Source organism: Phyllostomus hastatus, unplaced genomic scaffold (assembly GCF_019186645.2).
Source record: "Phyllostomus hastatus isolate PE091 unplaced genomic scaffold, TTU_PhHast_1.1 phas_contig_5, whole genome shotgun sequence".
NCBI classification, from domain to species: domain Eukaryota; kingdom Metazoa; phylum Chordata; class Mammalia; order Chiroptera; family Phyllostomidae; genus Phyllostomus; species Phyllostomus hastatus.
The window spans coordinates 5,248,293-5,264,395 of NW_025333897.1; the positions used below are offsets into that span (position 1 = coordinate 5,248,293).

General features: G+C 38.2%; 1 protein-coding gene across 1 annotated transcript in view; it reads left to right on the forward strand.

The window, feature by feature from the left end:
* UBA2 (ubiquitin like modifier activating enzyme 2) overlaps positions 1-15,703 on the forward strand; it is a 43,392-nt gene extending 27,689 nt beyond the window's left edge. The window contains exons 11-17 of the mRNA XM_045846797.1: positions 218-311; positions 417-529; positions 5,220-5,375; positions 6,786-6,882; positions 11,174-11,279; positions 13,002-13,138; positions 14,685-15,703. Of these exons, the coding sequence (XP_045702753.1) occupies positions 218-311; positions 417-529; positions 5,220-5,375; positions 6,786-6,882; positions 11,174-11,279; positions 13,002-13,138; positions 14,685-14,869 (888 nt within the window). The 3' untranslated portion in view covers positions 14,870-15,703. The remainder of the gene's footprint in view (positions 1-217; positions 312-416; positions 530-5,219; positions 5,376-6,785; positions 6,883-11,173; positions 11,280-13,001; positions 13,139-14,684) is intronic.
* The last annotated feature ends 400 nt before the right edge of the window (positions 15,704-16,103 follow it).

The window sequence follows — 16,103 nt, forward strand, 5'->3', positions numbered from 1 at the left end:
GTCAGATTACTTCCCAGGTCAGCTGATGATGAGACCCTGCCCTCTACTTACCCAGTCTCCCTGCTACTGTAAGGTTTTACCTCTCCCTGAAGGCCCTCTCTTGTTCTGGTTCACTGACCGCAATGTTATAAACATGTGAAAGTATTGTTCTGAAAATAATACTAGGCAAATTAGTAAGTTTGTGGGGAGACTTTTAAGTTATTTAACTTATTGGCAGGATGACCCATCTGCAATGGATTTTGTCACCTCTGCTGCAAACCTCAGGATGCATATTTTCAGTATGAATATGAAGAGCAGATTTGATATAAAATGTAAGTTGCTTTGTGCTTCACTTGTATCTTCTAAAATGCTAAATTATTTTCCTTTTTAGCAGTTAAAACATATTTATCTCTTTTTTTAATTTTTAATTTTTTTAGCAATGGCAGGGAACATTATTCCTGCTATCGCTACTACTAATGCAGTGATTGCTGGGTTAATAGTATTGGAAGGATTGAAGATTTTATCAGGAAAAATAGACCAGTGTAGAACAGTGAGTATTTCTATTTGTTGTTGTTTTTTTTTTAATTCAACCTCTTTGTAAAATAATATTTGCAGAGGAAAAAAATAATTTATAAAAAACACATTAAACTAACAAATTAAATCAATAAAACTGGCTTAAAGCAGTGGAAAAATAATTGTTCCAATTACCTTGTCTTTATGGAGTTTAAATTTTGTTTGGTTTGTAGTGTCCCTCCTTTTTTTTCAATTACAGTTTACATTTAGTGCTATTTTTTCTTAGTTTCAGGTGTGCAGCATAGTGATAAGATAGTCATAATCTTTACTTAGTGTTCTCTCCAGTATTTCCAGTACCTACCTGACACCATAAATAGTTATTACACTATTATTGACTATATTCCCTATGCTGTACTTTACATCCCTGTGTATAGTCCTGTTTTTAAGTCATTTTACTTTAAATTTGTTTTATATTCTTTGATAATGTTAATGTCGGCAGTCTTATGAATGAGTTTATGGTTATGTCTGCCACATCTCTCACAGTATATTGTTTGCTTGTATGGTGTATGATTTGTTTTTTTAACTGACTTGGTATTTGTTAAAACTCTATCTTTGATAATTCTTTAAGGACCCATTAAAGGTGTATTTCTTCAAAGAGGATTTGTGTTTACTTATATCTGAGTGCCTGGGGTCCTGCCAATCCCAGACCATTTTAGAATTTTTTAGTTTTTCAATCCACATACATATTCAGACAGCAAATCTGCATGAGCCCTATATTATTGTAATTAATTATAAGGAAGTCCCCTCACTCTTTGAAGCACCAAGGTCAAGGTAATTTTTCTTGTTACTTCTGTGGGGAAGATACTTTTCTGGTATTTTCTTTCCTCCTCTTTCAGGTTCTTGTTTTATTTAAGTGTCTACTTAGGTGTACCTCAAGATTAAAGCCACTCGGATATTCTTTTTGAATTCCTGCTTTCATTCTGTATTGAGTTTGCGTGACTGAAGGTGCTTTTGCTCCCTTACCAGCTTAGCAATTTAAGAAATTCCTTAAAAATGTTGTAGGTGCCTTGGCCAGGTGGCCCAGTTGGCTAGACCATTGCCCCCTGCACCAAAATGTCACCAGTTTGATTTTCAATCAGGGCACATACCTAGGTTGCAGGTTTGATCCTTGGTTGCGGGGGTGGCAATCAATTGGTGTTTCTCACACCTTGTCTCTCTTTCCCTCTCCCTCCCCCGACCCGTCTCTCCCTTCCTCTCTCCCTCTAAAATCAATAATAAACATATCCTCGGGCAAGGATTTAAAAATGTATTTATGTTGTAGCCAGTATTTTTGCTATTTAGGTTCCCCTTTTTACTGTAATGTTCAAATAAAAGGACATTTACTTTCAGGAATTTCTTTTTTTAAAAAAAGAAAGTTAGTCTGCAATGGTACTCTTGTTTTTCGGTGCCATTATTGATGCAGTCTAAAAATATCTTATTGTTTTCATGAAATTTCAGGGTAAAGGAGTACAGAATCATTGCCAGTCTGCCATCTTTTATTAAAAAATTTTTGCTAACATTTTAAATTTCTAAGAACATTTTTTTGATTTCTACCTTTTTATAGCAGCCTTAATTTATCCTGTGCCTATAGTATTCCTTTGAGCTCACAAATATTACTAATTGTTTAATTTATTAAAATGTCTACTATTTCCTGTAACATCCTTCTTGGTTCTTTGCCATCTCAGTTCTATTCCTCTCAGGTTAATGATACTTATCTGTAGCTTTTATTTGTTTATAATGAATTTCAGGAAGAGTTAATAGTGTTAGTCTGGGTATTAGTAGTGTTAGTGATTGTTTTCATTACTTTTAGTTTGCTAAGGCACAGTTACCTTTCCAGTGAAGCCCAATATCAAACAAATCTATTTCCCCATTATACCCTGCTGCCAGACCTGCTTGTACAATGGCTAGTACTACTGGTAATACTGTTAATACAGAAGGTCTCTTCCTATCACTTAACTGCCTCCCGAGGAATTTACTTCTTTAAGCTTGGGAGAAGCCATGGAGTTTTTATCTTTAGAAGTAAATAATCTTAGCAAATGCCATAGTACATGTTAGTCACAAATGAGAATTTGTATCAGCTTTTAGTGTTGTCTTGACATTTGTTTGTATTAATCTGGCTAGTGTTTCAAAACTTTGTAGCAGTGTGAGGTTGGGGTTTTTATTTATTTATTTATTTTAATATATTTTATTGATTATGCTATTACAGTTGTCCCATTTTCCCCCCTTCACACCCTTCTGCCCTGCACACCCCCTACCACCCACGTTCCTCCCCTTTAGTTCATGTCCATGGGTTGTACATACAAGTTCTTTGGCTTCTACATTTCTTCATACCATTCTTAACCTCCCCCTGTCTATTTTCTACTTACCGTCTATGCTACTTACTCTCTGTACCTTTTCTCTCTCTCTCCCCCTCCTCCTCCCCCACTGATAACCCTCCTTGTGATCTCCATTTCTGTGGTTCTTCATTCTTCATTTCTTCATTCCTGTTCTAGTTGTTTGCTTAGTTTGCTTTTGTTTTAGGTGTGGTTGTTAATAATAATTGTGAGTTTGCTGTCCTTTTACTATCCATGTTTTTTATCTTCTTTTTCTTAGATAAGTCCCTTTAACATTTCATGTAATAAGGGCTTGGTGATGATGAACTCCTTTAACTTGACCTTATCTGTGAAGCACTTTATCTGCCCTTCCATTCTAAATGAAAGCTTTGCTGGATAGAGCAATCTGGGATGTAGGTCCTTGCCTTTCAGGACTTGGAGTACTTCTTTCCAGCCCTTCTTGCCTGCAAGGTCTCTTTTGAGAAATCAGCTGACAGTCTGATGGGAACTCCTTTGTAGGTTACTATCTCCTTACTCCTTCTAGGATTCTCTCCTTCATTTTTACCTTGGCTAATGTAATTATGATGTGCCTTGGTGTGTTCCTCCTTGGGTCCAACTTCTCTGGGACTCTCTGAGCTTCCTGGAAGTCTATTTCCTTTGTCAGATAGGGGAAGTTCTCCTTTACTATTTGTTCAAATAACTTCCACTCGTTGTTCTTCCTGTTCCCCTTCTGGCACCCCTATAATTTGGATGTCGGAACGTTTAAAGATGTCCTGGAGGTTCCTAAGCCTCTCCTTCTTTTTTTGAATTCTTGTTTCTTCATTCTGTTCTGGTTGGATGTTTCTTCCTTCTGGTCCACACCATTGGTTTGAGTCCCAGTTTCCTTCCCATCACTATTGGTTCTCTGTATATTTTCCTTTATTTCACTTAGCGTAGCCTTCATTTTCCATCTAATTGGCGCCCAAAATCAACCAATTCTGTGAGCATCTTGATTACCAGTGTTTTGAACTGTGCATCTGATAGGTTGGCTACCTCTTCGTCGCTTAGTTGTATTTTTTCTGGAGCTTTGATCTGTTCTTTCGTTTAGGTCGCTGCTGCCCTGTTTGTTGTTGTTGTTGTTGTTGTTGTTGTTGTTGTTGTTTTGGTCTTGGTTCACCTGTTATGTGGTGAGGGGCGGAGCCTTAGGTGTTCACCAGAGCACGGCAACCCACCTCGCTGGGCTGTGATGCTTTATGTGGGGAAGGAGTCCAAGAGCAAACAGTGGCGCTTGTTCTGCTCTCTGCTGGATTTCAGTCACTTTCCCCACTTCCCACCAGCAAATTGGGCCCTTCTGGTGCTGATTCCCTTGTGGGTGGGCTTGTGTACATTCCTAGGACTCTGTGGGTCTCTCCAACGAGCTCTCCTGTGAAGCTGGGAATTTCTCGTGCTGCCTCCTCAACCCCCACAGGTGTTTCAGTCAGTGGTTTGAGGCTTTACTTCCCAGCACTGGGGCCCTGAGTTGCACGGGCTGTCTAGCCCCCCAGTTGTTTCTCCTGGTTATCTGCGCACGAATGTGGGATCACCCACTCTACCAGCCACTACCTTGCCCGCCCTGGTCCACCAGCCTCTGCCTTGCCGAGGGTCTTCTCTGCCAGGCTACCCGTTTCTGCCCCTCCTACCGGTCTGGATGAGTGTGTCTTCAACTCTTTGTCGGACTTCTTTACAGTTCAGTTTTCTGTTGGTTCTGGTGGATTTTGGTTTTTAAATTGTTGTTGTTGTTCTTTTGGTTGTGTGAGGATGCACAGTGTGTCTATCTATGCCTTCATCTTGGCTGGAGGTCTGGGCCTTTTTAAATTAAAGTGTAGTTTTTAAACTTTTCCTTGGTTCGTACTATTTTTTGTTTGGGTATTAGGGAAATGGTAAATAGGTGTCTACATACAGTGCCAGAAGTACATTATTTTTCTCTTAATCGTGTAAAAACTAATGTTGTAGTTATAGAAAATTTGAAAAGAAAGGCAAGCACATTGGTTCCATACATTTATGAAAACATCATTAGTTGGAGGTATTAATGTATTGGTCTTGTTGAGAAGTTGGTTTTAAATTGATATGAAGAACCAACTACCAGGAAGGCGCCCAAAAGCTGATTTAATGACACCAGAGATGAGTATGGCTAAGTCCTTAGTGTTGCTAAATTAGTTTGCAGGATAGTCTAGTGTCTTCAGTACAAGGAGATTTCTTTTCGGTAAGCTCAGCCGTTCATGTAGCAGCTAATTTGAAAAGAGGTTTGGAAAATCAGGCTCTTGTGGTCATAATTTTCCTTATCCAACTTCAAATTATATGATGTATAAAATTGACTTGAATTTCTGATTTCTGCTTACGTTTTTCCCTCCTCCAAAGATTTTTTTGAATAAACAACCAAACCCAAGAAAGAAGCTCCTCGTGCCTTGTGCACTGGATCCTCCCAACCCTAATTGTTATGTATGTGCCAGCAAGCCAGAGGTGACTGTACGACTGAATGTCCATAAAGTAACCGTTCTCACATTACAAGATAAGGTGAGTGCAGAGGCTAGTTCTCTCACCCAAGTTTCTTCTTTTTCCTTTTTCTTAAAAAACACAAAACAAAACCAAACCCCTCGTTTCCTTTTGCCTTTTACTGTGTTACTGCAATATCAAACTAAAAGCCACGTAATTACTTTGAAAGACTCTGGCTACTGAATTGTGATGCTCTGATAGCTTTGGTCCCTTGACCATATAGGATCCTGCTGGCATTTTTCTCTGTGGTTCCAGAATATGTGTTTCACATCTCAGAAAGGAAGAGGAATTAGCTGTATTTGTAGAAAATGCACCATAAGTATTACAGAGGTGGTACAGCATCTTGGCAGGCAAGAGACTCTTTGTACACTCTGTTTCCCAGTTGGTGTATAAATTCTGTATTTTTGGTAGACAGGAGGTATCCTTAAACAGTTTGGTGATAGTCCTGATATTGGTGTGTTAAGTTATTCCCTAAGAAGATCAGCATTTATATACCTGCATTCACCTATATCGCTCTGCAGTGCTGCTGGGGGTTAGGATGTGGTCCTGTTCTGTGGCCTGGTTTTTAGGTTCCTCCTAAACTGGCTAGTTTAGTTCCTTTATTAGGGAAAATATCAAAAATGTCCCAGTGGGTATCACATCCCACTTTGGGGATCATTTCCAATTGTTCTGATTATATCCATCATCATGTTACATATTTACATACCTCCTAGACCTTGATGGTCCTAAAGGTTTCCTAAGAGGGAATGGCCTTTCTCCCAGGAATGGACAAAGAGCAGGTTAATTAGCTCTTATGTTTTGGGTAACGAAATAGCAGGATTTGGAATACTAGCCAGTGGAGGGTCATTTGCCCTACCTTCTTCCTTAGGAAATAATTATAGTTGGCATCTATTCATTCTTGAGCTTAAAGGCAATTCCATTATTTGTAGAATAAAGAGAACTTTAGAGCGCTCCCCTATTTTCTTTTATTTAGGAGCAGGTAGATTTGACAGAATATTACCATTTTTGCTTCATCTTGGAATTTAAAGTGAAGTGGAAGAGCAAGACCATCTGAGAATCAGGTTAATGAGAACATTTGTGTCTGTAAAACATCTGCCAATACAGGATTGTCAGAGTGAGGCATTATGTAATACGTCCAGCTCTGTACCTGATCTGCAGCAAAGAACAAGTACCAAGAGCCAATCAAGGAATTCTCAGTCCCCCTTATGGAGGAAGTGTTTCTGATCTTATTGGTGGTCAAATATGAGGGTGGAACATGGGCGAGAGATAACTGTGTGCATTCCCACTGCTTTCCTACTTGTCGTCAGGTATCTTATGAGCAACTTTGCCCTTCTCTGGTGGAAGGGGAAAGTAAGACCTTTTAAGGAAACAGTGTCTGTTTTTATGGTCTTTAATTACGTACATTAATATTTTGAATCTTTTTTCCTGTAGATTGTGAAAGAAAAATTTGCTATGGTTGCACCAGATGTCCAAATTGAAGATGGGAAAGGAACAATCCTGATATCTTCAGAAGAGGGAGAGACAGAAGGTGTGATGCGTTGCATTTATTCACTTCCTTTATTTGGGTGGAGATGCCTAAAGGAAGGGGTTCACATTAGTATGTCCGTTTGCTATATATGTTACTCAGTATCACAGCTGAAAGGCACAACATGTGATCAAGAAGGTGCCCCTTTCAGGACAGCATTGCCTTCGCCTTGGTGGAATTGTAGCAGTTCTGGTTTGGGGAACTTCGTGTTGTCAGTGTGTCTCAGTAACTATTTTTCAATAACGCAGCGCACAGCCACCATTTTTAGTGACCTTAGTGTTCTTGTCCACTTCAAAGGAACTGCCTTGCCTGTATCATGGATCCTGTGAGCTAAATTGGTAGTGAGTAGATCGTTCTGGCTATTAGATCAAAGTAGGTAATCTAAGGCTATTAGGTGTTTGGTCCAGGAGTGGGGAAGCCTTGATAGCCCGTCCTACTATGGAGCAGAAAGTAGTACTGAAAATCAGTGCCTAGTTTTGGCATTTTAGACTTTTTTTTGAAGTTCTCAAGAAAGCCATCTCTTTTGTCATTGCATTTGTTATACAAGGTTCGATGCATTTGGTTGTGTTTAAACTTTCTTAGTTGAGAATTGGTTCTGGTTGTGCCTCCTTCATCCTGCACGAGTCAGTCTGATTGGACTCAGAAGTTCTCACAGCTCTTCTGTCACTTTGGCATCTTAGAATCTCTTGGGTTACCATTTTTGTTAATTTCTTCATATGACAAATCTTGCCAGTGTAAAATCGGGGGGCTTTTTCCCCCCCATATTGACTTATTTACCTATTTCTTTACTGGTTAAGTGTCTTCTTGGCTGTAGCTCCTTGTCGAACTATTTGGTCTATTAGGTCATGAGTAATTGGAGGCTTTGTTTTGGCTGGGTAGTAGTCTATTTTAAGAGTCTAGTTGAATATTTGGGCCCTGTTCTAGCCAGCTGTCTTTACAAAAAACAGAAACTTTGTTCATGACTGTCCTCTTAGTTCTAGTCAGCTCTTTTAATGCTAGGACCTTAAAAATAGAAACTGACCAGGAATCTGAGTAGCTTAAATGTGGCTGTTCTCCACCAAATACAGTTGCTGAGGGTGAGATGGCACTTATTCAAATCACACACAGAGTCCTGTGCTATAGGCATAGTCATATGTACTCATAATTCAAGGATATGTATTCATAATTCAACAATAGTCTCTGGTTTGAATTAATTTATAGCCTGGAAGGAGAGGAGAGGTTATCAGCTAGTAGATTTAGTGCAGTTTAAGAAATAGTAGGGGAAAAGAGTGTATGAATTGACACTGGGGAAGGTAAAAGGGGAGATCATAGGAGAAAGGACTCTTGGGCCAGTTCTTGAAGAAGTAACCCTCTGGGCAGAGAAGGGAGTGTATGCATTTGGGCAGAATGAGTAGCTTCTACAAAGGCATGACTTAAAAACTACGTAAAAGGCTTTGGGGATGGCCAGTTATTTTGTATCACTGCAAGGTGGTGTGCTCTGGGGTGGCAGTGCTGGCTCACTGGAGGTGCACTGGAGACTTACTGTAGCTGCATGTAATGTGTGTTTATCTTCTGCCCTCAGTATCTTCCTTCCATCAGGTTTTAGTGGTGCAGTAAATGTGGTCACCTTCTAGTAAATCTGCGGAAGGTGAGTTAAGGGTGTGAGAGTGGAGGCAGGAGCCAGTTAGGGAGGAAAAGAAATGAGGGGAGTGGGGGATTTTAAATTAAGGTAGAAGCAGATGATAAACCTTGACATTTGCAAGGTCAGAATTAAGGGCAATTCTGGTGAATTCAAGTGAAGAAGAGTAGCGTTGTTGGGCCTATACAGGATTGTTGCCAGGACTCTGGCCTTATAGATGATGTTCATTAAACAGGATAGCATGCACAGTAACTGTTTTGAATATGTTGGGTCTGAGGAATTTGTAGTGAGTGGAGAATGTGTGAATGGTCTTGGGATTGGAAGTATGGGTAAGAATTACTATTTTCTAAAGATACTCCAGATAGAATAAAGAGTTAAAATAAGAATAGGTTTGTAAAAGAACTAGAAACTGTCAGTAGTTTCTGGATTTCAAAGTTAGATAGAGATACTTTCTAAGCATTTTCCTTTCAAGCAATGAAAGAAAAAGAAATAATAAAAACTGAAAAAAGAAAAGACATAAATTTAAACACGATAACTAGGATTAAGATATAGTTTATTCCTGACACATACTAAGGTATGTGTCAGGAATTGTAGATACAGGTCAACAGGTTCTGTGCAGTCTGTGCCTCTACAGAACAAATACGCAATAAAGTGGATTGAGTGTTGCAAACAGAGTGTATATAGGGAGCAAGATGGAGACACAAGGTTTTATTTTCCTTTTTTGAAGACTTTATTATTATTAAAATTTGTTTTGCTCTGGCTAGTGTGGCTTGGTTGGTTGAAGCATCGGGAATTTCACAGGTTGAATTCTGGGTGAGGGCACATCCGTAGGTTGCTGGTTCGATCCTTCTTTCGGGAGCATACAGGAGACAACCAGTTGATGTTTTTCTCTTCCTTCTCTAAAAGCAATGAAAAAGCATCCTTAAGTGAGGGTTTAAAAAAATTTTTTTAACCTATATATATTTTTTAAGATTTCATTTATTTATTTTTAGAGAGGGGAAAGGAGGGAGGGGGGAGAGACACACACACACACACACATCAATGATCAATGTGTGGTTGCCTCTCACATGGCGCCTATTGGGGACCTGGCCTAGCAACCCAGGCATGTGCCCTAACGGGGAATCCAACCTGCAATGCTTTGGTTTACAACCCGCGCTCAATCTACTGAGCTATGCCAGCCAGGGCTTTAAAAAAAATTTTTTTTCATTACAGCTTTACATTCAATGTCATTAGTTTTAGGTATACAGCATAGTGGTTAGAGAATTATACAGTTCACAGAGTGATCACCCTGTAAGTCTAGTACTCACTCAACACTACATGTAGTTATTACAGTATTATGCACTAATTCCCTCTAGCAGGGATATCTAGACCACAGGCCACATGCAGCCCATAATGGGTGTGAATGCGGCCCAACACAAAATCATAAATATACTTAAAACATGAGATTTTTTAAATGATTATATGTTGTAATGTATTTAATGTGTGGCCCAAAACAGTTTTTCTTCTTCCAGTGTGGCCCAGAGATGCCAAAAGGTTGGACACCTCTACTAGAGGAAGCAGTTTTGTAGATGAGATTTGAGTGCATTTACAGGTCAGGAGAGTGAAGCATTTGAACTTGGAGGCGAGGAAGCATAATTAAGGCAGAAAGGCTCTAGAATAGGTGACACTAAGAGTTCTGTTGGAGGTATCATTCTTCATTGGAGTATTTACAATTTATGCAGAAAAATCGTATTGATTGCTAACTGGGTGCTAAGCACATTCTGCATACTGGGGGTATTCAGATGAAGTAGAAATGACATGTGGAAGATAGAACTAGGTTGGAATACTTATGTTGGGGTGGCCACCACTAGCTCTTCATTGAGAGATGTTGAAAATTATGTTGAAAATGAAAACTTTATTTAAAAGTTTCTCATAGTTCTGAATTGTAAAGTTTGCTAAAAAGTTCTGTCATGGAAAACCTGTTTGCAACATCGAGTATCTTTTGGGCCCTGGGCTGGGTAGCTCAGTTGGTTTAGAGCATCTTCCCAATAATGACCAGATTTTAGGTTCAGTCTCTGGTCAGGGCATATACAAAAAGCAACCAATGAATGCATAAATAAGATGAAGAACAAACTGATGTTTTTTTCTCTTGCTCTTTCAAAAGTGTGTGGGGGGGGGTTGTCTTTGATTCCATAGAATTCCAGATTAATTTGGATTGAATGGGAAAAGATTCTCAGAATTTCTTAGTTTGGTGCCTTTGAAGTAGTTTTAGCAGTTGCTTGTTCAAGGATGAATTCCTAAGTGTCTGATATTTTAATGGATTACTTTGCTGGGGCTGCCATCCCAAAATATGCAGATAGGGTGAATTAAATAACAGAAGTTGATTTTCTCATAGTTCTGGGGCTAGAGATCTTAAAGGTTTGTCTACAGGTTTGTTTTCTCCCGAGGTTTCTCTCCTTGGCTTCTCAAGAGGATACCAGTTAGACTGGATCAGGGCCCAACCTAACAGCCTCCTTTTAATCACTTTAAAAAGTGCTAACGAAATACAGTCACATTCTGAGGTTGAGGTTAGGGCTTCAGCATATAAATTGGAGGGACACGATTCAGCTTAGAGTAGGGGGTTCAACTTTTTAAAACTGACATGACTGCTCCATAGAGATATAATTAAAGTATCTGAATTTCTTTAACATTTTGTAGCTAATAACCATAAGAAGTTGTCAGAATTTGGAATTAGAAATGGGAGCCGGCTTCAAGCAGATGACTTCCTTCAGGACTACACTTTATTGATCAACATCCTTCATAGGTAGGAATTATTAATATTTTAACTACAAGAAATTGTTTGCATATATATACTTAAGATAAAGTGGATGGATAAAAAATACCTTTAAACCTTACTGTTCATTTGAAACTGCACAGTATATTTGCTCAAGTTGGCCACAAAATTCCTTGAGGTTTGACTTACAGAAAAAGACTTGGGTATTCAGAAATAAAAGGGATAGGCAAAAAATGTTTAAAGATAACTGTTGTCAAAGGTGACTGATCAGAAAGAGGGTAGAAGTCAAGGCATTCAAATAGTTGTAATCAGAGGTGAGTTTATTTTAATAATTGAAATAGAATAAAATTTTCTATTTCTAAAGATTTTTTAGAAGAAAGGAAGACACACTTCATTTGTGAACTGTAAGAAGAACAAGAGAATATTAAAAATTATTCTCTATAGATTCCTGGGTCATAGATTTTTTTCTTTTTATTTGATTTTACATATTTAAAAAAGCCATTCAGAATAATTGTATTATAGAGTATTTGACACAGTTAAAATATAGATGGTCCTCTACTTTGGTTATTTTATTTGTTGGACAAGGTGCAATTTTGTACATGCTCATCAATATTCCTAAACTGCATCCTTACTTAGGACTTTTGGGTACCATCTAACCAACAGCTGTGTCCAGTTTTGCTGGTGTCTCCATCTCCATGCAAACATAGTTTGCGTGGTTTGGAGAACATTATATTTTCTATATTTGGTTTATAAAAAGCATAAAATAACAGGAAAAACTGAATGTGCGTTTTGGAAATAAGTTTCACAAAGTCAGACATTTGAGTCCAAGACAATGCTAGGAATGATCTCTGGCCTTGGTTAGATACCAGTTGGATGTCAGTGGTGTGCTTGAGTTCAATTGTGAAAGAAAAGACCATGAAAGGACATACACAATAAAATGGAAATATATCACATGATGTCTAAAAGAGGAGGCAGGCACAATTAGGGTTTTTTTAATCATATATTTTAGCTTTCTGGAACACAACCTGCTTTATAACATTAAAGTCTTTTGTTTGACTTTCATGCATTAAGCTTTCATACATGTTTTTGGAAACACATTACAAAGGCAGGGTACTGCCTGTAAAAATGGGCGGAAATGCAGAATCCATATATCCTAACCCTAAAATACCAATTGTTTTTGTCAAGATCAGAGTAGAGTGTCTAGAATCTTTCACAAAGTAGCTACAGAAATAATGCCCGAGTTACATTGGGCCATAGAGTTTTAGACTCATCGTTCTGTTTTAGCAGGAAAAAAAGTATTTACCTTTTTTTCTTAACCCTTTTCCTGGACCCTGGCCAAGTAGCTCCGTTGGTTAGAGTGCCATCCCAATATACTAAGGTTGTAGGTTCGATCTCTGGTCTGGGCACATAAAGAAGCAACCGATGAATGCATAAATATGTGGAACAACAAATCAATGCTTCTCTTTCTGTGCCTCCTCCTCTCTAATACCAATTTTTTGTAAGTTAAAAAAAAATCTTTCCCTGATTTGTAGGTGCAGTGGTATTATCATTGGAGTTAGATTTTAAATTATCACAAAAATCTGTTATGTATAGTCTTGTTTTTATTTGAGCTCTTTGAAAAATCAGAATCCAAATATTGGGTTTGTACATATCATACACTTGAAGTTGAGGGAACAGTATCTCTCTGGTGTGTCTTTGTTTTGTAAATATTCATAGCACTGGTCCAGTTTTATCATGTGTGTTCTCTTACAGTGAAGACCTAGGAAAGGATGTTGAATTTGAAGTTGTTGGTGATGCCCCAGAAAAAGTGGGGCCCAAACAAGCTGAAGGTGCTGCCAAAAGCATAACCAATGGCAGTGACGATGGAGCTCAGCCTTCCACGTCCACAGGTGAGTCATGGCCTCAGCCAGCAGGTTGTTAGTTACCCAACAAGCAAGACTAACCTAACAACAAACTATGATTATTATATGAACGTTGATCGTAAAGTAGAAATCCATAGGACCATTAGAGGTATGTATTTGTTTGGCATTGATTGTTTTAATGGAGTTTTAAATGTATGACCCATGAAGCCACTTAAGGCTGGAAGAAGTTCTTACTGAAAATAGAAACACTTTGTTATTTTTTTGTTAGTGGATTTTTACAACTGGAAATATCAGTGAGTTTACTAGGGAATAGAGACCATTCATTCTTAGTACTAGTAGTGGTTTTCGATTTTGTATCCCTGTATTTAGGGGTGACAAATCAGTACATCTGTTTTGACTGCAGATGTTTGGTCAGTATAGAATTAATAGCATTTCACAGTTTTCTCAGAACCAGTATGACTTTGGGGAAATGCATCAGAGGCTCTTTTTCCTTGGATTTTCAGTGCTGGTGCTTGGTGCCTTATTGTGCTAGATTTGGGTGTTTACTAACACCCCTCCTCTCCCCCCCCAAACACACACACACCCCTCTTCTTTCTTTAAGTTGGGAAACAAAAAGTTACCAATTTTTTACTTGTTTCCATTTCTTTGACCCTGGGTCTTTGGTGTTCTTTGGAATGTGTTTCTCGGTTCTGATGTTCTCTAGAGTTTTAAAGATGGATTTGGAGAATATCTAGAGAGGTTGCTCCACTTGTGGACCATGGGTTTATGACCTTTTTCCCTTCTGAAAATCCATCACCCATTGAAGAAGGGACTATGGTAGTTTTTTAAAAATCATAACTTGAAATATGCATTTACTGATTCTCTGTGGGTAGGTTTTGGAGGCTGTAGCACTAAGATCAGTCCTCTGCTTTTGATTGTTTTTTGGGGGGGGTGGGGGCACAAAACCAACTATGGTGTAAGGTTAAAAGCATGTGCTGTAGAGTCCCCACTCTGGGTTTGTATCCTGACCTCATCCTCAACTGTTGTGTGACCTTGGGCAAGTCAACCTCTTTGTACCTCAGTTTCCTTTTCTGGAAAACGGATAATAATGTTATCTTCTTTATAGGGTTGTTGTGATGATTAAATGAGTTGTTATATGCAAAGTGCTCAGAACAGTTCCTGGCACATTGTAAGTGCTATATATATATATATATATATACATATATATTTATATTTATTTGTTTTGTTGTTGTTGTTTATAATTACTACTGCCACTACCAGTATTAAGAATTATACCCTCCCATTTTCTGTTGGAGAAATAGAAACAAGGAACTGGAATATTTCTCTGAGTTACAATAATGTTTGTTACAAGTTTTTGTTTTGATTGGAAAGGAAGTAGGTGCTTGTTACAGAAAACATTAAAACAGTACAGGAATATGTAAATTATAAAGTGAAGGTCCCCTAAGGGTATAGTTGTTCTTAAGTCTGGTGTATATCAGAAGAATTAGCTTTTCATTTATATGAAATAGTGATGAGCCACTAGTAACTCCCACACTTTTAACCATGTTTTCATTTTTTCTTTTTCTGAAATAAGCACAAGAGCAAGATGATGTGCTCATAGTTGATTCAGATGAAGAAGGTCCTTCAAATAATGCTGATGACATAAGTGAAGAAGAGAGAAGTCGAAAGAGGAAATTGGATGAGAAAGAGAATATCAGTACAAAGAGGTCACGCACAGAACAGACAAAAGAGCTTGATGATGTTATAGCATTAGATTGAACAGCAATGCCTCTAACAGAACCCTCTTACTGCATTAGGTCACCTGGGCAGATCCAGGTTGTTATGTCCTTTGTTCCAAAGGTAAAAAGTTGACACCAGTGACTTGAAGATGATTCTGCTGCATTTGAAAGCATTCATTTTGCTAGAACTGTTAGACACGTTGCGGTATGCTGTTTGGAAAGTAGGAATATAGTTTTAAAACCCTTTGAACAAAGCATTTATGTAACCAGTCATGAGATGAAACAACAGAATGCATGTTGCCTTTTCAATGTAAATACCCTTAGGTATCATTTAATAGCTTAAAATATTGTGGTTTAGTAAAGTTGATACCTGGTTATAAATATTATGCCTTTATTTTTGGTTAGAAAAAGAATTATTTTTAGCCTAGATCTAACCATTTTCATACTCTTAAACAGATTCAAAAAGTATCAAGTGCTATGCATTGAAACTTGTTTTTAAATATTAACTGGCACTATGTATATTGATGTAAAACAATGTTACTTTACTCAAGTTTTCAGCTTGTACTGCCTGGTATGTCTGTGTAAGAAGCCAATTTTTGTGTATTGTTACAGTTTCAGGTTATTTATATTTGATGTTTTGTAAAACTCAAATACAACTATGCTGTACTATGGACCAAATAAATGGCCTCTGCATACTTGTTATACATGCCTGCACAGTTCACGTGTCTGCTGCCTTGTTGGGTTTTATCCATCGTGTTTACTGCAGGCATGCAAAATTTTTTCCTTTTAAAGAGTTAACTTGTAATGGATATGATGGTTAAAAGATCTTCACTGTTTGCCACAGATTCATACTTTCTAAAATAAAGCTTTTAATGGCGATGTTGCTTTCTAAATTTGAATTGTAAACAGTTGGCCTTTTGTTGAGAGTATTTAACATGTTTGTCCAGCCCCAGTAACTTGGAGCCTTGGATTTGAGGTTGCAGAGGGTGAGAGTCTTACCTTGATTCTGCATTCTTCTTTGAGTTGTTCCCCCACTTCATCAGAGTTCTTCTTGAGGGTACCAGTCATTTTGGGCCCAACTCCAGCCTGCAGATGTGGCCAGACCAGCTCTGGGTAGATCAGCACTCACATTTCTGCCTGGACCCCAGAGGGCCATTAGAATATCTCCTCACACAGATGTGCCTTGAGTTTTCAGATAACAAATTCATGAAGTTGTTTCCCCATTCTCTATCTTTGCCTTTGGATTTTTGGCCAGTCAACTAAATTTCAAATTG